The 25,950-nt window shown below is 36.6% G+C and overlaps 6 protein-coding genes across 11 annotated transcripts in view; 1 reads left to right on the forward strand and 5 right to left on the reverse strand.

Moving 5' to 3' along the window:
* Positions 1-25,950, forward strand: part of LOC122829353 (ecto-ADP-ribosyltransferase 4-like) — a 74,293-nt gene that overhangs the window by 4,545 nt on the left and 43,798 nt on the right. The window contains exons 2-3 of one of the 3 annotated variants that reach the window (XM_044113836.1): positions 6,570-6,685; positions 9,928-10,000. The exons of the other annotated variants lie outside the window; for them this stretch is intronic. The gene's annotated coding sequence lies outside the window, so the exon portion shown is untranslated. The remainder of the gene's footprint in view (positions 1-6,569; positions 6,686-9,927; positions 10,001-25,950) is intronic. 3 annotated transcript variants of the gene reach the window in all.
* The window catches only part of LOC122829361 (GPI-linked NAD(P)(+)--arginine ADP-ribosyltransferase 1-like), a 32,277-nt gene continuing 7,073 nt past the window's right edge, over positions 747-25,950 (reverse strand). The window contains exons 1-4 of one of the 2 annotated variants that reach the window (XM_044113847.1): positions 3,039-3,057; positions 2,609-2,693; positions 1,950-2,030; positions 747-1,852 (exon numbers count right to left, since the gene is read on the reverse strand). In XM_044113847.1, coding sequence (XP_043969782.1) covers positions 1,085-1,852; positions 1,950-2,006 — 825 coding nt within the window. In that variant the 5' untranslated portion in view covers positions 2,007-2,030; positions 2,609-2,693; positions 3,039-3,057 and the 3' untranslated portion in view covers positions 747-1,084. Of the gene's footprint in view, positions 1,853-1,949; positions 2,031-2,608; positions 2,694-3,038; positions 3,058-25,950 lie in introns of those variants that run through there. The other variant, XM_044113846.1, reaches the window with a different exon arrangement.
* Positions 5,477-8,235, reverse strand: LOC122829362 (ecto-ADP-ribosyltransferase 5-like). The gene is made up of 3 exons (XM_044113848.1): positions 8,190-8,235; positions 6,546-6,679; positions 5,477-6,444 (listed from the first exon to the last, which is right to left on the reverse strand). Exons 2-3 carry the CDS (start codon positions 6,627-6,629, stop codon positions 5,707-5,709), a joined length of 822 nt encoding a protein of 273 aa, XP_043969783.1. The 5' UTR covers positions 6,630-6,679; positions 8,190-8,235; the 3' UTR covers positions 5,477-5,706.
* Positions 12,234-15,789, reverse strand: LOC122829366 (erythroblast NAD(P)(+)--arginine ADP-ribosyltransferase-like). Its single transcript, XM_044113857.1, has 3 exons — positions 15,759-15,789; positions 13,798-13,882; positions 12,234-13,285 (listed from the first exon to the last, which is right to left on the reverse strand). Exons 2-3 carry the CDS (start codon positions 13,870-13,872, stop codon positions 12,566-12,568), a joined length of 795 nt encoding a protein of 264 aa, XP_043969792.1. The 5' UTR covers positions 13,873-13,882; positions 15,759-15,789; the 3' UTR covers positions 12,234-12,565.
* The window catches only part of LOC122829365 (erythroblast NAD(P)(+)--arginine ADP-ribosyltransferase-like), a 42,065-nt gene continuing 35,912 nt past the window's right edge, over positions 19,798-25,950 (reverse strand). For both annotated transcript variants that reach the window (XM_044113854.1, XM_044113856.1), the window contains exon 4: positions 19,798-19,853. The gene's annotated coding sequence lies outside the window, so the exon portion shown is untranslated. The remainder of the gene's footprint in view (positions 19,854-25,950) is intronic.
* Positions 19,847-25,950, reverse strand: part of LOC122829367 (erythroblast NAD(P)(+)--arginine ADP-ribosyltransferase-like) — a 34,345-nt gene continuing 28,241 nt past the window's right edge. Inside the window, exons 1-3 of one of the 2 annotated variants that reach the window (XM_044113858.1) lie at positions 23,055-23,085; positions 21,099-21,183; positions 19,847-20,587 (exon numbers count right to left, since the gene is read on the reverse strand). In XM_044113858.1, coding sequence (XP_043969793.1) covers positions 19,880-20,587; positions 21,099-21,173 — 783 coding nt within the window. In that variant the 5' untranslated portion in view covers positions 21,174-21,183; positions 23,055-23,085 and the 3' untranslated portion in view covers positions 19,847-19,879. Of the gene's footprint in view, positions 20,588-21,098; positions 21,184-23,054; positions 23,086-25,950 lie in introns of those variants that run through there. The other variant, XM_044113859.1, reaches the window with a different exon arrangement.

Here is a 25,950-nt window from a genome sequence, read left to right on the forward strand (position 1 = left end):
AGATGAACAGATTGAAGGTGCATGACCGCTAGAGGGAAGTTCAAAAGGTGTATGCTTGTCAATCTTGAACAGCCGATCAATAGAAAGTGCCACATCATACCTTTATGTTTCTTGTCTTCCCATGAACTTCTGCTTTTCTAAAGACTTGTACGTGTCATAAACGAGGAGTTTGGTTTCGAAACGATGATGAGTTCAGCATCTGGCTGTTTTGATGCTTCGCCTGCCCATGTTGGGGCATGGGTATGATAGAAAAGGGCCAGAGGTTCTGTGGGATTGGTAAGCCTGGATGGACTATAGGTACTGGGTTTGCAGGCTGGGGGTACTTGCTGGCATCCCTGTAGTGGCTGAGGTCCTGGCAACTGGTCTCCGTCCTGGCACCTTTGGGGATCTCTGTGAGGTTTCTGGCCTCAGTCATAATGGTATAAATGTGGGCATGTGTGGGACTGATTGATTGTGTGTCTCTAAGTTTTTATGTCTTTATATATAAACTTGCTGTAACATTAATTTGAATCAACCAGAACCTTTGTATACTGATCATCTTTACTTGTTCCAAAGTATTGAAAACTTGCACAGACCGCATCCTGATGGGGTTAGACATGCACAGCAGGAAAACAAGGCGTTCTACACATGTCTGCCCTCTGAAAGACCTTAAAACCCTTCAGCCCCAATCGTCCAACAGTTCACAAACAAGCTGCTCTGAACTAAAACAATATAAATTCTGTCAGACATATTTGTGGTGTGGCAACCAGATTTATTTGTATCGAATGATGCATTTTACAGGAGGATGTGAAGAAGAACAGATATGAAATGTATACAAATACTTTCAGTTTGCAGTCGAAAGTGCTCATTTGGCATAGTTTTTTTTTTTTTCTTTTACACTTTTAAACATCAGTTAAAAGCAAAAATACATCTAAAGCTATGTTTGACCTTATTTTATTAAATGGTCTTTATGTTTATGATGGTGAAACTATGCATATTTTTTTGATAATACAGTAGTAATAAAACGGAAATGCATGTCAAAATAAATGTAATTTGCTCTTATGTGTCACTAAAATTGGAAATAATTTTTAAAGATTTATTTGGATCAATTATCCGTGAAAAGCGTACAGTTTAGGTTGGACAGAGCCTTTTCTGTGCTCTTCAGTTTCAACACAACTTTACATGGAAGGTCCTCGTTCTCAGATTTCTGCTTTATGTCTGTAACGTTAAAGATTTCATATGGAGGAACCAGGACTTCTCCCTCTGACTCTCCAAACTTGGAGTACAGTGAGATGTCTGCTCCTAAGCAGGTGTAAATCTCGAAACAGGTCTCGTAGCCAAATTTTTCTTCGCGGGGATACGTTCCCATCGAGCTCGAGGTGAAAGCACCAAAGCGGATTTCTTTGCTGAGAACGTTCAGGTCGAATTTTCTGTTGACTCTCCGGTAACCATTAAGGCATCTTTCTGTCTTTGGCTTCCTGGTGTTGAGGGCTCTGAGAGCGCCCGTCAGAAAGAAGTGCAGGGAGTGATACTGAAACGTGCCAGCGTACTGAGCCCTCTGCGTTCTCACCACGCTGTTGAATTCAGTGAATATTTCTGGTTTGTCCAGAGTGTAAGCATAGACGGCCATGTTTTGTTCCTTCTCCAGGACTTGGGATTTTTTCTTCCCACCCCTGGGCTTCCATTTCTTATTGTACCGTTTTTCCGCTTCGTCCCAAGCCAGGCTAAAATTTTTGCTCATCTTTTTCTCGTTGACCAAAAACTCTGTCTTTACTTTGGCCGCCATCTTGTTTGCGCAGCCTTCGTACATGTCATCGACAGAGTTTGGAGCCATGTCCAATGGGAGTGGAGTGTCAGTCTGGGATCTGTAAATCTGCCAGAAGACAACAAGACGGATGTTAAACATTTCTTTACCTTTGTGTCTGAATTAAGAAACTCACAAATCTCCTGTTTGTTTCATTTTAAATTACCTTTGCAGCTGAGACAGACTCTCCAAACAGCACAAGCAGGAACGTCCACATGGTCATTGTTACCACCTTTAGTATTTAGTCCTGCAAAGACACAGTAAATGCAGATTTTTCCTTTCCTATCATTGTTTATTTACTATTCCCATTTATGTCATTTCAATGCACGAGCTAAGGGTCTAACATAAAATAAACAAGCAGGCTGAAATGGCAACATTTTACCCTTACAGTGTTCGTAATTTTAAGGTCGCTCTTTTAAGGTTTTAAAAAAAAATAAGTTGAATCATTAAAGCTCCAACTTGTTTCCTTATTATGATAATCTATGATCCTTTTTACACTGTGATACAAGCACCATTGGAGGTTTTTCACCACAATTTAGCAATCCTGAAAAGAGATTATTATACACTTATTTGCAAGATAAATTAAAACCAATACAGTTGAATCCTAAATTCATAGCCCTTGCAGATTTGTATCTGTTTATTTTCACGCAAACATTTTCTTTTTGTCTGGCAGGAGAAGAGACAGCTGTTTCTCACAAAACAATGAAACAATGTAAAAAGAGAATCCGCAATGAAAAAATAAACGTTTTAGGAAATAAAATTGAAAGTTATGTATATCTTAATAATAAAACCAATCTTTGATTTAAATAAAAAGTAGGATTTTACCTGGGGTCTTTGAAGAGTTTCTGAGCAAATTAGGAATAAGATGGAAAAAAAGGAAGGATGGGCGGGTCCACAGGTGATTTCTTTACTTTAAATCAAACAAATGACATGGATATTAAACAGTTACAGGTCAAAATACAAGTGAAGACAAATTTTAAAGAGAAGACCTTAAAATGTTTAGTTGGGCAAACCCCCATCCCCTCAGCTAATTTAGTTTAGACAGGAGAGAGAAGGAGGAGTTTCACCTTATCTATCATAAATCCTAGCAAATAGTCTATGTATTGTCTAGCAGTACATGCATAATAGATTATTATCTTTAATATCATGCTTTTATTCACACCCGTTAAGTCCAGTGTCATGAATGGTCTCACATATTAATAATTATTTTTATATATGTTAACCGTAAATCGGCAGAGCAGCAAAGGTGTGGTACCTCTTTTAGTCGACATACCACTTTCTGCTTCTCGTAAGACCCCTGCAGACCACGTCTTGAGGAGGCCTGACACGCAGAACCACAAACTGGTAAACAAAAACTGAGTGTAGGTTCTGTGTGTTTCACTCATGAAACAAACAGGACTCTGTCTTCTGTTTTGGCAACTTTATTTGCCTCACACTGTAAGTATATTTTTAGAATTGTTCACTTCTTCTAGAGCTACAATGTGACAACTGACACTACTTCTGCTACAAAGCAAACATGCGATTCTGTCAACGTCCTGCGGCTGAACAAAAATATCTGGGCAAGTAAAACACGTTAAATAAATAAATGAATAAAAAAGTGTTTTATGCTTAACTTTAAAAAATTGTAATAATTTAAATAAAATACTTCTAGGATGCAACATGTGCAAAGGAAATTTGAGGAAGTGATGCACCACAAGTATGATTTCTTCACCTCCCTTACATTTCTCCAAGTGCAAGTAGTCGATGGAGATCATCTCAAATGGTGCAGATGTTGGGATACTCTGGATGGGTGTTCTGATCACTCTATAGGGTTTCTTTCTTTTTATACTTGAGTAATGTGATGTTCAATTTCCTGCTGCATTTTAGGCCAGTAAAAATGATCTCTGGCCAGGGCAACCTTTCTATCTGCTCCCACGTGTCCCACGTCTTCACGCAGGTGTTTGTAGATGATTGATTTTAGGGACTCTGGGATGACCAGCTGTGATCTAGATGTTGTTATTCTCCTGAGGATCCCACCATCATCATCAATCTGCAGATGAGGCCACTCTTTGAGGAGCTGTCTTACAGTTTTATCTTCTTTCAGCTTTTGTTTGTGTTTTAGAGATGATTGTGTTCTTTTAAGAGCCAGAACTCTGTTTATAGCTGGATTTGAGTTATAAGCTGCTTTCATGCCGTCTTCTGGAACTGGATCCGTTCTAACATGCAGCTTTCCTCTGGTCATGTGTCTGTTACATGTTGACCTGCCCCATGTTTTTGCCTTCCATGGCTTTGCTGATTGTCTCCAGGACTTCAGGCTGGCATTCAGATGTACATTCTTAAATAATTTTCTCAATGGAGTTTGGTCTTCAGAATCAAAAATCTGCATCTCCATTGGATGAACATGGCCTGTACTTGATGGCGAATCTGTAGTCTGACACCTTTGCTACCCAGCGGTGTCCGGTGGCATTAAGCATGGCAGTTTTGGTGACGTAGGTGAGCGAATTGTTATCGCTTTAGACTACAAAACCGCTCAGTTATGGCCCATTTCAGTGTCAGTAATTCCAGCTTGCCAGAGTGTAGTTTGTAATATTTCTCTGCAGCTGTCAATGTTCTGGACCTATATGCTATAACTCTTAGTTCTGCCTCTTGTTGGTGCAGAACTACACCTAGGCCCTTCTCTCATGCGTAACATGAAGCACAAATGGCTTCTCCAAGTCTGGATATGCCATGACAGCTGAACCACAATTCTTTTCAGGATGAGAGAGATCCAGTACTCCTCCTTTAAGCAGTTCTTCCACTGGTCTCACTTCAACGTCTGCAAGGTGTTTTCTTTTCCAGTCTGGTCCCACGATGGATACCTGAGATCCAGTGTCCCACAGCACTGTGGTATCAACACCACCTATAGAGACTTGGACTAAACACCTTCTGCCAACCAGTTGAGCTGTTCTCTCTCTTAAAAAACCCCACTGTTATTAATTGCAAATAAAATTTATAGCAAGATATAGTTGGGGGGGAAAATAAATAAATAGAGAAATTTGTAATTGTACTCATGGTGCCAAAATGTCCAAAAATGGCACATTTTGAATGTTTGCCTGGAATTTTATCAACCAATATCTTTCTAAAATGTCTATGCTGAATCTTTTTGGAATAAACTTTGGTCCAGTAAGTGGTCAGAACCTGCATTGTGAATTATTAGAGGTTTTGGGTTTCCACTGCATGCTTTTAAGAGAAATACACATTACATAATGTGTTTTATTATTAGAATTTATTTTAATTTTGTATTTCTTCATTGTGTGCCATTTGTATTTGTTCTTTCTCAGTAATACAAATATTTATTTTTAGACTTCTAGTTTTCTCCGGAACATTACTTTTATTTTGACACCTGAACCAGTCAAATACACCTTGTAGTTTACGAGATATAAGGAATTCTTAATGGGGATGTTGTTTATGAGAACTGTCCCAAAAATATTCAAAAAAGAGACTGTGTTCCCAAGAGGTTATTAATGAATCATTTGACATCATGTTTTTATTGATTTTGTTGCACTGTTAAAATTGCAGACAGACATCACAAAGCTCAGTTTGGGAGGCCATTTGCTGTAACAAGCTGAGACAGAAAAAAGGCATAGTAGCACTGATTTGGGCTCAGTTTTTATTGAAGAACAAAAACAGCAGAGAAGAAAGTTAATGGTTTTAGAGAAAACTAATATGATCGGTCCTTACTGAAATTCAGCTTAACAATTTAAACACATTTAAAATCTTACATAGGTTTTCACACTCTGTTGTACATTTGTTATCATTATATCTAATTACTTCACTGTGTAAAACTGATTAGGCCCATTTTCTTGGGAGAAAATATCAAATTATGTCGACATCGGCAGAGTTATTTTTATTTCTAGAATGTTTCAGTTAAAACTTTGTAGATGGTTATTGTCTGAGTAGAATTTTTATTTATTGTTGAAAAAAGCACAGTTTAAATTGGAACTTGTTGTTTTTGTGCTCTGAAGTTTGTAGACAACCTTACAAGGAAGCTTGTTCTGCTCAGAGCTTTCCTTCACTTCTGTTACTTTAAAAACCTCATACGGAGGGACCAGGACTTCATTTTCGGATGGAAACGCAGAGAACTTTGAGATCTGTGCTCCAAAACATGTGGTGATTTCAAAGCATGATTCCTCACCAAACTTTTTATCACAATAGCCACCTATTGAACTGGAGGAAAAAGCACCAAAACGAATCTCTTTGTTGAGAACATCTTTCCTGAATTTACAGCTTGCTCTACGGTAGCCAGTGACACAATTTTCTGCTGTAGGTTTGATGGTGCGCAGGGCCATGGTGAGGTAGAAGTGCAGAGTGTGATACGGGAAGTTGGTTTTGTACACAGACTTTTGTGTTCGGACTGCATTGTTGAATTCACGGTATAAAGCTGGTTCTTCAAGGCTGTACGCATGAGCAGCTATGATTTGTTCTTTCATCAGTGGCTGTTTTTTTTTCTCCCATTCACTCTTGTAGTATTCCTCAGCTTTACTCCAGGCCTCTTCGAAGTTTTTATTTTTGTTTTTCTCATTTTGTAAAAACTCTTTCTCTATTTTTTCCTTCATCTTCTCTTCACATTTGTCGTACATGTCATCAACAGAGTCTGGAGCCATGTTTAGCGGGATTGGAGGATTTCTGCAATCTTGAATTTTCTGCCCACATTAAACAGAAAAACAAAAGGAAAATATGATTTATTAGTCATGTTTATGTTCTGGATGTAAGGTTGTGCAGCAATTAAACCAATATCCCTCACCTGCGTTAGCCACTTTCCCAACAGGCACCCAAGAGAGGATCCAAATAACATGAACACAGCCACCAAAATGACCAACCTTGCCATCTTGACTCAGCAGACAACTCTGAAAACCAGCCAAAACAAAATGTGGACAGCTGTAGGTGAGAGAAAGAGGGGTAATGTATTAGAAGACATCATTGAGAATATATGAAGATCAAATAGTCTTATAAAGGCAAATGCAATACAAGCAATTAAAATTAAAATATATGTATTTTTGCACTTCAATTAATTTCTAATAAAATAATCGGCCAGTGAATCTTAAGACATGTTATACTGGTCACATTTATGATAAATGATGCGTAAGCATATTTGTATGCTGAACTAACTGCTAATAACAAATTATTCTTATTGTAATTCAAGTATTTATTGCATTAAGTTTTTGGGGTTTTTTTAGACCTGTGTGTTTCGCAGGTGGTGTAGCTCACATTGATACAATTTTTTTTAAAAGTCTGCTGTCTTTTAATGTGCAAGTACACATGCACATTTTGCACATTTATAAAAACAAATTCTACTCTGTTGCAAATTGCTTTGGATTGTTGTGAGATATTTTATCGTTGTGTGCTTGCATGCTGCGATTGCCTGTCACATTGCTGCTGTTAGATGGAAATTTCCCCACTATGGGACAATAAAGAATATTTCTAATCTACTTCATTAAGTTCCAAGCACAGTTAGAGTCAAGCACGTGCCAGACCACACATTGAGCAAGCTTGTATAAGACAAACACACATGCCACACATTTTGCTTTGTTCACAAAGACATGTCAATCAATAAATCACTCTATTTTATTTGTAAATCATATTTTAGCAACAAGGCAGTTCAAAGTGCTTATAAAAACACACAAAAAATACAAAGTTGTAGAACTTAAGGTCAATAATTGCAATCGTTATACATCATAGTGTTTCATTTATAATGAACTAAACAGCTGGTGTTTTTAGCCTCGACTTAAAGGAAGTCAGTGTTTCTGCTATTTTGCCGTTTTCTGGAAGTTTGTTCCAGATTTTCGGTGCATAGATGCTAAATGCTGCTTCTCCTCGTTTGGTTCTGGTTCTGGGGATGCACAGCAGACCTGAACCAGAAGACCTGAGATGTCTGGAAGGTTGATACAACAGAAGATATTTAATGTATTGTGGTGCTAAACCATTCAGTGATTTACAAACTGGCAACAGTATTTTAAAGTTTATTCTCTGAGCTACAAGGAGCCAATGTAGGGACTTTAAAACTGGTGTTATGTGCTCTATCTTCCTAGTTTTATTGAGAACACTTTCAGCAGCGTTCTGTATCAGCTGCAGCAGTTTCACAGATTTTTTTTTTTTTTTTTTTTTTTTTAGGCAGAAGCTGTTGCAGTAATCATTCATGGATGAGTTTCTGTAGAGTCTAGGTCTTGATGAGACATTAGCCCTTGATTTCTCTTCCTTTCACATATTGTCTCCAAAAGTGCAAATACAAACTAAAATCCAATTTATTGTTTTTCCAGAACATCTTGATTTCTGTTATCCTAGTCGTATTCAGTCCCTGTCCTTTTGGATCCTTGTCCTGTCGGTTCAGTTTCCCCATTCCAAACCCATCATTCAATAGTAGAACTAGAACTGAGAAAAGTATGCATACCTCTTTAGCTGTGGCGACTGGTGCAGGAACAACGGACTGGAAGAATGATGGAGCAAGTGGCTGAAGCAGAGGCAGCCACTATATGACCAAGCTTTAAACTGATAATATTTTTGCATTTACATAAAATTTCCAAACTTTTGCAAGTTACATTTAGATTTGCTTTTTAATCTAAGCAATAGTAAAAGTCCACGTTAGTACAGCAAACGGTGTAATCTTTTAACGTCAGCAAACACCAAACTGTCAGAACCTTCTGGTGTTTGCTGACGTTAAAAGATTACACCGTTTGCTGCACTAACGTGGACTTTTACTATTGCTTAGATTAAAAAGCAAATCTAAATGTAACTTATTCAGATTGAACCAAAATATCATCTGGACAAGTTTTTCCACTTTAATTGTCTAATATACGTAGCAGTTCCCACTGATTAGCAGCAGTAGTTCATGTGAACAGTTAATAATAACAGACCGTTTTCCAGACGTTATCATCCAAATGGTAATAGAGAAATCACTTATTAAACTAGACATGTCAAAGCAGTCTGTACTCAGTAGATTATGGCACAATAGTGATCTTTAAATATTGTCAGGATGGAACATGATAGCCTGTCGTGTTTAGAAGGTTGTCAGGAGTCAAGATAGAATAGAAACCCTTTTAGGTTCGCATTCAACAAAAAATGAAGCGATTAAACAATAACATTATACTGACCTGATGTATATAACAGAAGTACAGTGTTCCCACAAACCATGTTAAAGTCCTTGCAAGCCTTCTGCCAGTCTACACAACAAACTCACACACATTTAAACTAGTTAGGTTCAGTCCCTGTTCTTAAAGACTGCTATCCTGCATGTCGTGTTTCCCTGTTCAACACCCAGTTGATACAATGGTAGATCTACCTGCTCAGTATTTTATCAAGTTTTGCAAAACCCTTTAATCATTAAGATAACATGTTGGCTCACACATACACATAAAACATGCAGATGTCCCTAAAGCACCAGGATTGGCTTAACTTAATAGCGCTTCACTCTTTAACAGTTAGATGTTAAAATGACCGCAAAAAAAAAGTATGCAGATCTCTTTAGTTGTGGTGACAGTTGCAGGAACAGTGGACTGGCAGTATGAGGAAGCAAATGACTCAAGCAGATGCAGAAAAGGACTGGAGAAATGAATGTATGACCAGGCTTTAAACAGAGATTTGCATATATCTTTCAAAACTTTGCATGTTAGTGTTAGATTTGCTCTTTAATCTAAACAGTGCTAAAGGTTCACGTCAACGCAGCAAATGGTGTAAACGTTTTAGCACCAGATAACACCAAACTGTCAGAAACTTCTGGAAATGACGCGTCATCTTTCTAATTTTATATACATATGTATACACATATCCTTTCCACTTTGTTTCTAACTTGCAGCACAAGAACATTGGTCCAACTACACCCGCGCCACCTAGCGGTCACAGCCACACATGTACACCACAGTTACACTTGTAGATCTGATCACTGAGGGGAGAGCTGCAGTTCAGCTGAGCTGCACAGTCTGTTTCACATTCAGTACCTAGCAAGAAACTTTGCAGAGTTTTCTTCCAAACAAGCTAGTTAGCAAGAATTTTGATGTTGTTGTTAACTATTTTACATTAATTAATAGTTTGTTAATGCCAGGACTAAACCCAGTCCTCTTTCATTTCTGTTCAGAAGTCGGACTCGCTGTTGTTTTCCACGTATTTGAAATAAATCTTTATTGTCACAACAGAAAGAGCAAAGAATCGGGGAGGAGACCTTAGAGGAGAGGCCAGCAGCAGGACGATGAGGCAAGGTCTTCTCAGGTAACGAGATATTATATTTGATAAGGAGAAGGAAAGGGAAGCCTGAGTTATGGCAAAGAAACCCTTAAAAAATTAGCAACTTTGACAACAATGTTTGAAAAAGTCTCGGCAAAATCAGTTATTTTAGTCAACAACAATCGCAGAAAAACATCACAGCTCGTCTCCGTTACTATTTGAATAGTAGATATATTATTAACTGTTCACATGAACTGCTACTGCTAATCAGTGGGAACTGCTATGTGTATTAGACAATAATAGTGGAAAAACTTCTGCAGATGATATTTTGGTTAAAATTTATGAATGATTAGTAAGATATGTTATTTTGCTGTGTGACGTAAACGAGACTTTTATGTCCCGTCCTTTTAAGATCATCATTGTGTTGTCATGTATGACATTCATGTTGGACCCAAACTGCACCATCTCACCCGAAACTTGGCACCAAGCAGCCATCAGTCCACAAGTACAGAGTGAGCAGGAAATCATTAAATGAATACTACTACTACTTTTTTCTTTTTTTTTTTTTTTTGGCAAAGTTTTGAATGGATTTAACTATTTAACCTTTAACTCTCCCGCAGTCTTAGTGCAATGCTCAGGAAGAGCACAGCAGATGTTCTGGTCGGTCAACAGGGTGACCCGTCAGCCCTTCAGTTCACAAAACCACTAAAAGGACCTATTAGTTTACACCTGTTTTGCATTTGGTATGAAGTGACAATTAAAACACTGAAGCAATTACTTTTGCTAGTAAGTCACCAGCAGTATTTGTTTTTTCCTCTTTTTTAGAGCTACCTATATAAACACCCTGCTGCTCTCCAATATTAACAATCAAGCCTTTAGTGACATCCCTAACTTTATTCCAAATGCCTAATTGGACATGCAGATACCATTTTTGGATTTGTAAACCATGTTATGGTTGCCTGTATCATGTTATTATTTCATGCTACTTTTATGATGTTTACAGAAACCTCTGCATGGTAATAGCTAAACATGACAAAAGTATATCAACACAAAGAGGAAGTGAAACCTATTTCACCCTTGATCATCTATCTTATTTGGTCGTGTACTACCCACATCTTTTTCTGTGAAAACCTCTAAAGAGCGATTGACAAAGAGGGGAGGGAAATGTTACCAAATCAAACAGATCAAGTTGAGACTTTTAAACTAATATATCTTACATGTTCAAAAAGATTGCAGTTCAACTATATATTCTCAGAAGACATCCATCATAATAATTTATAAACACCCTTTATCTCAAATTCATGAACGGTCATGAACCAACAACTTGTTCCCGTTATTCCACTGATGAGTTGGAAAAAGCGAAAGATGAGCCTGGTAGTTAAAGGCTAGATGACTTCATCAAAGGTGGCACATTAGTGGATATGAGCTTCACTTGGAGGAAGAGGAAATCAACTGAATGTCCTTCTGGGACAGCGCTCTGCAAAAAGGAGAACATGAAAGTCTCAACACAGAAGTGTGTTGATACGAAGTTGCATTTTGACCTAATCCTAACCTCTAACCCGCCAACAGAAGAACAAATGATGTGTCACAGCTTTTGCAGAATAAAACAGTTTATATATATACATGGTTCATATATTGTTGATAGTACTTACACAATGGATGATTCTCTTCAAAATCATACATTTATTCACACCAATATCCTTTCTCCATGACTGGCCTCACACATAGTTGCTTTTTATATGTTAACCATGAATCTGCAGATCAGCAAAAGACCTTTTAGTCAACATACCACTTCCTGCTTCTCTTAAGACCCCTGCAGAGCACTTCCTAAGGAGTTCAGACATGCAGATCCACAAAGTAGAAAATTAAAACTGAGTATAGATTCTGTGCAAAGAGACATTTCAAGGACCAATTATTATTAGACTAAAAGCAACCCCAAAATTTAGATATCTTTGATCTTTAAAGTAGACATATCATGCTTTAAATCCTTCACTTTTATTCAGTTCAGGTCAATATAAAGTGGAACAGCAATACTTTGGTCTGACTTTGCAACTTAAAGTTACAAGTTGAAACTTGAATTCAAATATAGTCGCCGTTTAGGAAAGCATGGACCTTTTTATTTAAAGTCACAGACCAAACTTAAACTACTCAGAAATATTCAGTTATATTAATTCATTCATCTATTATTATACAAACAATACACATATAATCCTTCTAAAATATTGTATAATTTAATACATGCACAATGCTGACATTCATTAAAGAAACATAACACGTATTTACTTATTAATGTATTTATTGAAGTTGCACAGAATAAAGAAAATGAACAGTATTTTCTTCCAGCAGAAATACTTTCACATTAGCAAAACGATGGTTTAAAAACCCTGTCCTTGAAGCAAACCCAAAGCTTCAGCTTGCAGCAGTTAAACGGTTCTAAGTAGCATAGAGAAGCTCGACATTAGCTTTACGCTACAGCCTAAATTTCTGCAGGTTTATTTTAAGTGAGGAAGTTGATTGAGATCAATCTGAACTTTCTCTTTAAAGATCAGCCAGGTGTGAATTTAGAACAAGATGAAACTGTTCTAAATTTATGCATGTGAAGAAAGAAAATCACAAAATTATTTGGTTTGCAACTTGACAGTCAAGATTGCTTTGGACCCCAGTAGGTTCCAGAACATAGACAGTCTTACAGTCGTCAAGTTCTGGAGGTTTAGTTTTGCTGATTATCTTGAACGTCTCATAAGGTGGAATCAGCACCTCCTGCTCATCATCTTCAAGCTTTGGGTAGTTTTTCAAATAAGCTCCATGACAGGTTGTAATTTTAAAGCATGTTGTCTCACCAAACTTTCTCAGAGTTGATTTTTTGGAGGAGGAGGCAAAATTACCAAATCGCATTTTTTGGTTGACTTTACCAGTGAAGATATCTTTGGTTTTACGGAAAGTTGTGTAACATTCATTATGATTGTTTTTGAGGATCTGTATTGCTCTGGTCAGCCAGAAATGTAAAGAATGGAATGGAAAGGATGAACTATATTGTTGTCTATTGGTCCGGACTGCTTTGTTGAATACGTTATAGAAGTTTTCTTTTCCTCCTGCTGTGTAAACACAAATTGCTTGCATGTGATTCTCTGTTAGAGCCTTATCTACTGGTTCTTTTTGTTTCATATTTCTCTCTGCACATTGTTTTGCTGCGTTCCACACCTTCTTGAATAAATTATTTTTCATGTCCTCTTCAAAGTACTTCTCCTTGACCTTTGTCTCCATGTCTGCAGCACAGGTAGAGTACATGTCATCAACAGAGTTCACAGCCATGTCCAGAGGAAAACCAGTCTAAAATCAATGAGAAAAAATAGATATAAATAGGACAAAGAGCAAAGCAGGAAGTAGATGAAGTTACATTCACTTCACTTACTTATTTGGAAATAACAGTGATGTTGCATGCTTCAATGTAGGAAATAAAATTTTTAAAAATAGCATTGCAAACTTCAAATCGAAATAATCTTTTATGAATTTTGCAAGTACAATTGTTTTGATGTAAGATCTTCACCAAAAATAAAACTGAATCTGCACATTTAGTTAAAATCAGACTTGGTTGTTTTTTTTCTGTTCCTCATTGTCAAACTCACAGCTGGAGGATTTCTGTATCTTATGTTTTTTCCTACATATTATGTTGTTTTTAAGTTATTTAAGTGCCCAAAGGTATGTATTATTATTATTATTATTATTATTGTTGTTTTCAATAGTAGATATTATTTTTTTACTTTGGAAAAAAAAAGAAAAGGAAAAGTGTAACATAAAGTATATTAAATTTGCACTATGACACCAACAAAACGAAAACTTACCCCCTCTGGTTGAGCATGAAGCAGGCAGCAAAGAGACAACCACACAGAACCAATCAGGAACATTTTGGGCTTCATCCTCGCAACCCTGCAACAAATTAACAGTCCAAAAAGACAGAAAAGCAATATTTATCAGTGTGATGTCCATAAATAAGGAATATTAGAATTTAATCTCACAGGAGCTCCAGCAAACACTATACTTGTATTTTAAAACCGAAATAAAATCTTACGTTTTTCCAACAACAAAGTCGTTCTGGAATATATTATCAAGTGATGAAGGGTTGGCCGGCCGTTTCAGGATTTCTACAATAATTGCTCCTTAAATACTCTGCTGTTTAGAAAAGACCTACCCTCAGACACACATGTGGAAATACTTCAAAAACCTGTGATCAGCTTAACAAAGTAGGGTAAATCATGTGTGCTGATGTGTTGCTGCTCTAAACTCTTAAACTATAGTTTTATAGTGTGTTGTCACAAAAAAAAACACAACCAATCAGTCAAACTGCTTCATTCAGAGCTAAAATTTAACTCTTTTGCATATTATAAATTGCTAATCCAATCATGCAAATGTTCTTCTCAAATTATTTGGTTTCATCTGTAGTTAAGGAGCATGTAATTTAAAATGTAAAGTTAAAAATGTAAGAAAAAGTTTTCAAAGTTTTGATAACAAAAGACGGGAAATCCTGCTTTCAAGCTGAAGATGTGTACTATTAGGTTATGGCAGAAAAAATCCTCCATATTGGTCCACCCTTTGTAGCTAGAACAGCTTAAACTTTTCTCCCATTTGTGAGGTCACACACTGATGTTGGACAAGAAGACCTGGCTCTCAGTCTCCACTCTAATTCGTCCCAACAGTATTCTGTCGGGTTGAGGTCAGGACTCTGTACGTGCCACACATTTTGCTTTCACAAAGACGTATCAATCAATAAATCACTCTTTTTTTTATTTGTAAATCACATTTTAGCAACAAAGTAGTTCAAAGTGCTTATAAAAACAAAAAAAATACAAAGTTGTAGAACACAAGGTCAATAATTGTTAAGTGCAATCGTTACACATAATGTTTCATTTATAATGAACTAAACAGGTGGTTTTTTAGCCGTGACTTAAAGGAAGTCAGTGTTTCTGCTATTTTGCAGTTTTCTGGCAGTCTGTTCCAGATTTGTGGTGCATAGATGCTAAATGCTGCTTTTCCTCATTTGGTTCTGGTTCTGGGGATGCACAGCAGACCTGAACCAGAAGACCTGAGAGGTCTGGAAGGTTGATACAACAGAAGATATTTAATGTATTGTGGTGCTAAACCATTCAGTGATTTACAAACTAGCAACAGTATTTTAAAGTCTATTCTCTGAGCTACAAGGAGCCAATGTAGGGACTTTAAAACTGGTGTTATGTGCTCTATCTTCCTAGTTTTATTGAGAACACTTTCAGCAGCGTTCTGTATCAGCTGCAGCAGTTTCATTTATTTATTTTAGGCAGAAGCTGTTGCAGTAATCATTCATGGATGAGTTTCTGTAGAGTCTAGGTCTTGATGAGACATTAGCCCTTTATTTCTCTTCCTTTCACATATTGTCTCCAAAAGTGTAAATACAAACTAAAATCCAATTTATTGTTTTTCCAGAACATCTTGATTTCTGTGATCCTGGTGAACAGAGCCCACGACAAAGTCTAGCTGCTGCAAAGTCAGGTCAGATGAAATAAAAATTAATTAATGCTTCTCCGTCTAGATTGCAGCTCCATCCATTCAATGGGATATAACCACCAAAAAGTATATTTTGTGTAGCTACACGTGGATTATGTGTATTGCAAAATTATGTATTAAGTAGATAATATGCTCACACAAAAATAGAATTTAAACTAGTCGTGTTCAGTCCCTGTCCTTTTGGATCCTTGTCCTGTCGGTTCAGTTTCCCCATTCCAAACCCATCGTTCAATAGTAGAACTAGAACTGAGAAAAGTATGCATACCTCTTTAGCTGTGGCGACTGATGCAGGAACAACGGACTGGAAGAATGATGGAGCAAGTGGCTGAAGCAGAGGCAGCCACTATATGACCAAGCTTTAAACTGATAATATTTTTGCATTTACATAAAATTTCCAAACTTTTGAAAGTTACATTTAGATTTGCTTTTTAATCTAAGCAATAGTAAAAGTCCACGTTAGTACAGCAAATGGTGTAAATGTTTTAGCACCAGATAACACCAAACTGTCAGAACCTTCTGGTGTTTGCTGACGTTAAAAGATTACACCGTTTGCTGCACTAACGTGGACTTTTACTATTGCTTAGATTAAAAAGCAAATCTAAATGTAACTTATTCAGATTGAACCAAAATATCATCTGGACAAGTTTTTCCACTTTAATTGTCTAATATACGTAGCAGTTCCCACTGATTAGCAGCAGTAGTTCATGTGAACAGTTAATAATAACAGACCGTTTTCCAGACGTTATCATCCAAATGGTAATAGAGAAATCACTTATTAAACTAGACATGTCAAAGCAGTCTGTACTCAGTAGATTATGGCACAATAGTGATCTTTAAATATTGTCAGGATGGAACATGATAGCCTGTCGTGTTTAGAAGGCTGTCAGGAGTCAAGATATAATAGAATAGAAACCCTTTTATGTTCGCATTCAACAAACAATGAAGCGATTAAACAATAACATTATACTGACCTGATGTATATAGCAGAAGTACAGTGTTCCCACAAACCATGTTAAAGTCCTTGCAAACCTTCTGCCAGTCTACACAACAAACTCACACACATTTAAACTAGTTTGGTTCAGTCCCTGTTCTTAAAGACTGCTATCCTGCATGTCGTGTTTCCCTGTTCAACACCCAGTTGATACAATGGTAGATCTACCTGCTCAGTATTTTTATCAAGTTTTGCAAAACCCTTTAATCATTAAGATAACATGTTGGCTCACACATACACATAAAACATGCAGATGTCCCTGAAGCACCAGGATTGGCTTAACTTAATAGCGCTTCACTCTTTAACAGTTAGATGTTAAAATGACCGCAAAAAAAAAGTATGCAGATCTCTTTAGTTGTGGTGACAGTTGCAGGAACAGTGGACTGGCAGTATGAGGAAGCAAATGACTCAAGCAGATGCAGAAAAGGACTGGAGAAATGAATGTATGACCAGGCTTTAAACAGACATTTGCATATATCTTTCAAAACTTTGCATGTTAGTGTTAGATTTGCTCTTTAATCTAAACAGTGCTAAAGGTTCACGTCAACGCAGCAAATGGTGTAAATGTTTTAGCACCAGATAACACCAAACTGTCAGAAACTTCTGGTGTTTGCTGACGTTAAAAAGATTACACCGTTTGCTGCACTAACGTGGACTTTTACTATTGCTTAGATTAAAAAGCAAATCTAAATGTAACTTATTCAGATTGAACCAAAATATCATCTGGACAAGTTTTTCCACTTTAATTGTCTAATATACGTAGCAGTTCCCACTGATTAGCAGCAGTAGTTCATGTGAACAGTTAATAATAACAGACCGTTTTCCAGACGTTATCATCCAAATGGTAATAGAGAAATCACTTATTAAACTAGACATGTCAAAGCAGTCTGTACTCAGTAGATTATGGCACAATAGTGATCTTTAAATATTGTCAGGATGGAACATGATAGCCTGTCGTGTTTAGAAGGCTGTCAGGAGTCAAGATATAATAGAAACCCTTTTACGTTCGCATTCAACAAACAATGAAGCGATTAAACAATAACATTATACTGACCTGATGTATATAGCAGAAGTACAGTGTTCCCACAAACCATGTTAAAGTCCTTGCAAGCCTTCTGCCAGTCTACACAACAAACTCACACACATTTAAACTAGTTTGGTTCAGTCCCTGTTCTTAAAGACTGCTATCCTGCATGTCGTGTTTCCCTGTTCAACACCCAGTTGATACAATGGTAGATCTACCTGCTCAGTATTTTTATCAAGTTTTGCAAAACCCTTTAATCATTAAGATAACATGTTGGCTCACACATACACATAAAACATGCAGATGTCCCTAAAGCACCAGGATTGGCTTAACTTAATAGCGCTTCACTCTTTAAGAGTTAGATGTTAAAATGACCGCAAAAAAAAAGTATGCAGATCTCTTTAGTTGTGGTGACAGTTGCAGGAACAGTGGACTGGCAGTACGAGGAAGCAAATGACTCAAGCAGATGCAAAAAAAAAAAATTAGCAACTTTGACAACAATGTTTGAAAAAGTCTCGGCAAAATCAGTTATTTTAGTCAACAACAATCGCAGAAAAACATCACAGCTCGTCTCCGTTACTATTTGAATAGTAGATATATTATTAACTGTTCACATGAACTGCTACTGCTAATCAGTGGGAACTGCTATGTGTATTAGACAATAATAGTGGAAAAACTTCTGCAGATGATATTTTGGTTAAAATTTATGAATGATTAGTAAGATATGTTATTTTGCTGTGTGACGAACGAGGCTTTTATGTCCCGTCATTTTAATATCATCATTGTGTTGTCATGTATGACATTCATGTTGGACCCAAACTGCACCATCTCACCCGAAACTTGGCACCAAGCAGCCATCAGTCCACAAGTACAGAGTGAGCAGGAAATCATTAAATGAATACTACCACTACTTTTCTTTTTTCTTTTTTTTTTTTTGGCAAAGTTTTGAATGGATTTAACTATTTAACCTTTAACTCTCCCGCAGTCTTAGTGCAATGCTCAGGAAGAGCACAGCAGATGTTCTGGTCGGTCAACAGGGTGACCCGTCAGCCCTTCAGTTCACAAAACCACTAAAAGGACCTATTAGTTTACACCTGTTTTGCATTTGGTATGAAGTGACAATTAAAACACTGAAGCAATTACTTTTGCTAGTAAGTCACCAGCAGTATTTGTTTTTTCCTCTTTTTTAGAGCTACCTATATAAACACCCTGCTGCTCTCTAATATTAACAATCAAGCCTTTAGTGACATCCCTAACTTTATTCCAAATGCCTAATTGGACATGCAGATACCATTTTTGGATTTGTAAACCATGTTATGGTTGCCTGTATCATGTTATTATTTCATGCTACTTTTATGATGTTTACAGAAACCTCTGCATGGTAATAGCTAAACATGACAAAAGTATATCAACACAAAGAGGAAGTGAAACCTATTTCACCCTTGATCATCTGTCTTATTTGGTCGTGTACTACCCACATCTTTTTCTGTGAAAACCTCTAAAGAGCGATTGACAAAGAGGGGAGGGAAATGTTACCAAATCAAACAGATCAAGTTGAGACTTTTAAACTAATATATCTTACATGTTCAAAAAGATTGCAGTTCAACTATATATTCTCAGAAGACATCCATCATAATAATTTATAAACACCCTTTATCTCAAATTCATGAACGGTCATGAACCAACAACTTGTTCCCGTTATTCCACTGATGAGTTGGAAAAAGCGAAAGATGAGCCTGGTAGTTAAAGGCTAGATGACTTCATCAAAGGTGGCACATTAGTGGACATGAGCTTCACTTGGAGGAAGAGGAAATCAACTGAATGTCCTTCTGGGACAGCGCTCTGCAAAAAGGAGAACATGAAAGTCTCAACACAGAAGTGTGTTGATACGAAGTTGCATTTTGACCTCAGTTATATTAATTCATTCATCTATTATTATACAAACAATACACATATAATCCTTCTAAAATATTGTATAATTTAATACATGCACAATGCTGACATTCATTAAAGAAACATAACACGTATTTACTTATTAATGTATTTATTGAAGTTGCACAGAATAAAGAAAATGAACAGTATTTTCTTCCAGCAGAAATACTTTCACATTAGCAAAACGATGGTTTAAAAACCCTGTCCTTGAAGCAAACCCAAAGCTTCAGCTTGCAGCAGTTAAACGGTTCTAAGTAGCATAGAGAAGCTCGACATTAGCTTTACGCTACAGCCTAAATTTCTGCAGGTTTATTTTAAGTGAGGAAGTTGATTGAGATCAATCTGAACTTTCTCTTTAAAGATCAGCCAGGTGTGAATTTAGAACAAGATGAAACTGTTCTAAATTTATGCATGTGAAGAAAGAAAATCACAAAATTATTTACTTTGCAACTTGACAGTCAAGATTGCTTTGGACCCCAGTAGGTTCCAGAACATAGACAGTATTACAGTCTCCAAGTGCTGGAGGTTTAGTTTTGCTGATTATCTTGAACGTCTCATAAGGTGGAATCAGCACCTCCTGCTCATGATCTTTGAGCTTTGGGTATTTTTTCAGATAAGCTCCATGACAGGTTCTAATTTGAAAGCATGTTGTCTTACCAAAGTGTGTCAGAGTTGATAATTTGGAGGAGGAGGCAAAATTACCAAATCGCATTTCTTGGTTGACTTCACCAGTGAAGATAGCTTTGGTTCTACGGAAAGTTGTGTAACATTCATTATGATTGTTTTTGAGGATCTGTATTGCTCTGGTCAGCCAGAAATGTAAAGAATGGAATGGAAAGGATGAACTATATTGTTGTTTATTGGTCTTGACTGCGTCATTGAATACGTCATAGATGTTTTCTTTTCCTCCTGCTGTGTAAACACAAATTGCTTGCATGTGATTCTCTGTTAGAGCCATATCTACTGGTTCTTTTTGTTTCATATTTCTCTCTGCACATTGTTTTGCTGCGTTCCACACCTTCTTGAATAAATTATTTTTCATGTCCTCTTCAAAGTACTTCTCCTTGACCTTTGTCTCCATGTCTGCAGCACAGGTAGAGTACATGTCATCAACAGAGTTCACAGCCATGTCCAGAGGAAAACCAGTCTAAAATCAATGAGAAAAAATAGATATAAATAGGACAAAGAGCAAAGCAGGAAGTAGATGAAGTTACATTCACTTCACTTACTTATTTGGAAATAACAGTGATGTTGCATGCTTCAATGTAGGAAATAAAATTTTTAAAAATAGCATTGCAAACTTCAAATCGAAATAATCTTTTATGAATTTTGCAAGTACAATTGTTTTGATGTAAGATCTTCACCAAAAATAAAACTGAATCTGCACATTTAGTTAAAATCAGACTTGGTTGTTTTTTTTCTGTTCCTCATTGTCAAACTCACAGCTGGAGGATTTCTGTATCTTATGTTTTTTCCTACATATTATGTTGTTTTTAAGTTATTTAAGTGCCCAAAGGTATGTATTATTATTATTATTATTATTATTGTTGTTTTCAATAGTAGATATTATTTTTTACTTTGGAAAAAAAAAGAAAAGGAAAAGTGTAACATAAAGTATATTAAATTTGCACTATGACACCAACAAAACGAAAACTTACCCCCTCTGGTTGAGCATGAAGCAGGCAGCAAAGAGACAACCACACAGAACCAATCAGGAACATTTTGGGCTTCATCCTCGCAACCCTGCAACAAATTAACAGTCCAAAAAGACAGAAAAGCAATATTTATCAGTGTGATGTCCATAAATAAGGAATATTAGAATTTAATCTCACAGGAGCTCCAGCAAACACTATACTTGTATTTTAAAACCGAAATAAAATCTTACGTTTTTCCAACAACAAAGTCGTTCTGGAATATATTATCAAGTGATGAAGGGTTGGCCGGCCGTTTCAGGATTTCTACAATAATTGCTCCTTAAATACTCTGCTGTTTAGAAAAGACCTACCCTCAGACACACATGTGGAAATACTTCAAAAACCTGTGATCAGCTTAACAAAGTAGGGTAAATCATGTGTGCTGATGTGTTGCTGCTCTAAACTCTTAAACTATAGTTTTATAGTGTGTTGTCACAAAAAAAAACACAACCAATCAGTCAAACTGCTTCATTCAGAGCTAAAATTTAACTCTTTTGCATATTATAAATTGCTAATCCAATCATGCAAATGTTCTTCTCAAATTATTTGGTTTCATCTGTAGTTAAGGAGCATGTAATTTAAAATGTAAAGTTAAAAATGTAAGAAAAAGTTTTCAAAGTTTTGATAACAAAAGACGGGAAATCCTGCTTTCAAGCTGAAGATGTGTACTATTAGGTTATGGCAGAAAAAATCCTCCATATTGGTCCACCCTTTGTAGCTAGAACAGCTTAAACTTTTCTCCCATTTGTGAGGTCACACACTGATGTTGGACAAGAAGACCTGGCTCTCAGTCTCCACTCTAATTCCCCAACAGTATTCTGTCGGGTTGAGGTCAGGACTCTGTATCGTACACATTTTGCTTTCACAAAGACGTATCAATCAATAAATCACTCTTTTTTTATTTGTAAATCACATTTTAGCAACAAAGTAGTTCAAAGTGCTTATAAAAACAAAAAAAATACAAAGTTGTAGAACACAAGGTCAATAATTGTTAAGTGCAATCGTTACACATAATGTTTCATTTATAATGAACTAAACAGGTGGTTTTTTAGCCGTGACTTAAAGGAAGTCAGTGTTTCTGCTATTTTGCAGTTTTCTGGCAGTCTGTTCCAGATTTGTGGTGCATAGATGCTAAATGCTGCTTTTCCTCATTTGGTTCTGGTTCTGGGGATGCACAGCAGACCTGAACCAGAAGACCTGAGAGGTCTGGAAGGTTGATACAACAGAAGATATTTAATGTATTGTGGTGCTAAACCATTCAGTGATTTACAAACTAGCAACAGTATTTTAAAGTCTATTCTCTGAGCTACAAGGAGCCAATGTAGGGACTTTAAAACTGGTGTTATGTGCTCTATCTTCCTAGTTTTATTGAGAACACTTTCAGCAGCGTTCTGTATCAGCTGCAGCAGTTTCATTTATTTATTTTAGGCAGAAGCTGTTGCAGTAATCATTCATGGATGAGTTTCTGTAGAGTCTAGGTCTTGATGAGACATTAGCCCTTTATTTCTCTTCCTTTCACATATTGTCTCCAAAAGTGTAAATACAAACTAAAATCCAATTTATTGTTTTTCCAGAACATCTTGATTTATGTGATCCTGGTGAACTCAGCCCACGACAAAGTCTAGCTGCTGCAAAGTCAGGTCAGATGAAATAAAAATTAATTAATGCTTCTCCGTCTAGATTGCAGCTCCATCCATTCAATGGGATATAACCACCAAAAAGTATATTTTGTGTAGCTACACGTGGATTATGTGTATTGCAAAATTATGTATTAAGTAGATAATATGCTCACACAAAAATAGAATTTAAACTAGTCGTGTTCAGTCCCTGTCCTTTTGGATCCTTGTCCTGTCGGTTCAGTTTCCCCATTCCAAACCCATCGTTCAATAGTAGAACTAGAACTGAGAAAAGTATGCATACCTCTTTAGCTGTGGCGACTGATGCAGGAACAACGGACTGGAAGAATGATGGAGCAAGTGGCTGAAGCAGAGGCAGCCACTATATGACCAAGCTTTAAACTGATAATATTTTTGCATTTACATAAAATTTCCAAACTTTTGAAAGTTACATTTAGATTTGCTTTTTAATCTAAGCAATAGTAAAAGTCCACGTTAGTACAGCAAATGGTGTAAATGTTTTAGCACCAGATAACACCAAACTGTCAGAACCTTCTGGTGTTTGCTGACGTTAAAAAGATTACACCGTTTGCTGCACTAACGTGGACTTTTACTATTGCTTAGATTAAAAAGCAAATCTAAATGTAACTTATTCAGATTGAACCAAAATATCATCTGGACAAGTTTTTCCACTTTAATTGTCTAATATACGTAGCAGTTCCCACTGATTAGCAGCAGTAGTTCATGTGAACAGTTAATAATAACAGACCGTTTTCCAGACGTTATCATCCAAATGGTAATAGAGAAATCACTTATTAAACTAGACATGTCAAAGCAGTCTGTACTCAGTAGATTATGGCACAATAGTGATCTTTAAATATTGTCAGGATGGAACATGATAGCCTGTCGTGTTTAGAAGGCTGTCAGGAGTCAAGATATAATAGAAACCCTTTTAGGTTCGCATTCAACAAACAATGAAGCGATTAAACAATAACATTATACTGACCTGATGTATATAGCAGAAGTACAGTGTTCCCACAAACCATGTTAAAGTCCTTGCAAGCCTTCTGCCAGTCTACACAACAAACTCACACACATTTAAACTAGTTTGGTTCAGTCCCTGTTCTTAAAGACTGCTATCCTGCATGTCGTGTTTCCCTGTTCAACACCCAGTTGATACAATGGTAGATCTACCTGCTCAGTATTTTTATCAAGTTTTGCAAAACCCTTTAATCATTAAGATAACATGTTGGCTCACACATACACATAAAACATGCAGATGTCCCTAAAGCACCAGGATTGGCTTAACTTAATAGCGCTTCACTCTTTAAGAGTTAGATGTTAAAATGACCGCAAAAAAAAAGTATGCAGATCTCTTTAGTTGTGGTGACAGTTGCAGGAACAGTGGACTGGCAGTACGAGGAAGCAAATGACTCAAGCAGATGCAAAAAAAAAAAATTAGCAACTTTGACAACAATGTTTGAAAAAGTCTCGGCAAAATCAGTTATTTTAGTCAACAACAATCGCAGAAAAACATCACAGCTCGTCTCCGTTACTATTTGAATAGTAGATATATTATTAACTGTTCACATGAACTGCTACTGCTAATCAGTGGGAACTGCTATGTGTATTAGACAATAATAGTGGAAAAACTTCTGCAGATGATATTTTGGTTAAAATTTATGAATGATTAGTAAGATATGTTATTTTGCTGTGTGACGTAAACGAGGCTTTTATGTCCCGTCCTTTTAAGATCATCATTGTGTTGTCATGTATGACATTCATGTTGGACCCAAACTGCACCATCTCACCCGAAACTTGACACCAACCAGCCATCAGTCCACAAGTACAGAGTGAGCAGGAAATCATTAAATGAATACTACCACTACTTTTTTTTTTCTTTTTTTTTTTTTTGGCAAAGTTTTGAATGGATTTAACTATTTAACCTTTAACTCTCCCGCAGTCTTAGTGCGATGCTCAGGAAGAGCACAGCAGATGTTCTGGTCGGTCAACAGGGTGACCCGTCAGCCCTTCAGTTCACAAAACCACTAAAAGGACCTATTAGTTTACACCTGTTTTGCATTTGGTATGAAGTGACAATTAAAACACGGAAGCAATTACTTTTGCTAGTAAGTCACCAGCAGTATTTGTTTTTTCCTCTTTTTTAGAGCTACCTATATAAACACCCTGCTGCTCTCTAATATTAACAATCAAGCCTTTAGTGACATCCCTAACTTTATTCCAAATGCATAATTGGACATGCAGATACCATTTTTGGATTTGTAAACCATGTTATGGTTGCCTGTATCATGTTATTATTTCATGCTACTTTTATGATGTTTACAGAAACCTCTGCATGGTAATAGCTAAACATGACAAAAGTATATCAACACAAAGAGGAAGTGAAACCTATTTCACCCTTGATCATCTGTCTTATTTGGTCGTGTACTACCCACATCTTTTTCTGTGAAAACCTCTAAAGAGCGATTGACAAAGAGGGGAGGGAAATGTTACCAAATCAAACAGATCAAGTTGAGACTTTTAAACTAATATATCTTACATGTTCAAAAAGATTGCAGTTCAACTATATATTCTCAGAAGACATCCATCATAATAATTTATAAACACCCTTTATCTCAAATTCATGAACGGTCATGAACCAACAACTTGTTCCCGTTATTCCACTGATGAGTTGGAAAAAGCGAAAGATGAGCCTGGTAGTTAAAGGCTACATTCAGGATCTTCTAAATTACACCTTTTCAAATTGACCTATCAGATGACTTCATCAAAGGTGGCACATTAGTGGATATGAGCTTCACTTGGAGGAAGAGGAAATCAACTGAATGTCCTTCTGGGACAGCGCTCTGCAAAAAGGAGAACATGAAAGTCTCAACACAGAAGTGTGTTGATACGAAGTTGCATTTTGACCTAATCCTAACATCGAACCCGCCAACAGAAGAACAAATGATGTGTCACAACTTTTGCAGAATAAAACAGTTAATATATATACATGGTTCATATATTGTTGATAGTACTTACACAATGGATGATTCTCTTCAAAATCATACATTTATTCACACCAATATCCTTTCTCCATGACTGGCCTCACACATAGTTGCTTTTTATATGTTAACCATAAATCTGCAGATCAGCAAAAGACCTTTTAGTCAACATACCACTTCCTGCTTCTCTTAAGACCC

This window comes from Gambusia affinis, linkage group LG04 (assembly GCF_019740435.1).
Source record: "Gambusia affinis linkage group LG04, SWU_Gaff_1.0, whole genome shotgun sequence".
NCBI lineage: Eukaryota > Metazoa > Chordata > Actinopteri > Cyprinodontiformes > Poeciliidae > Gambusia > Gambusia affinis.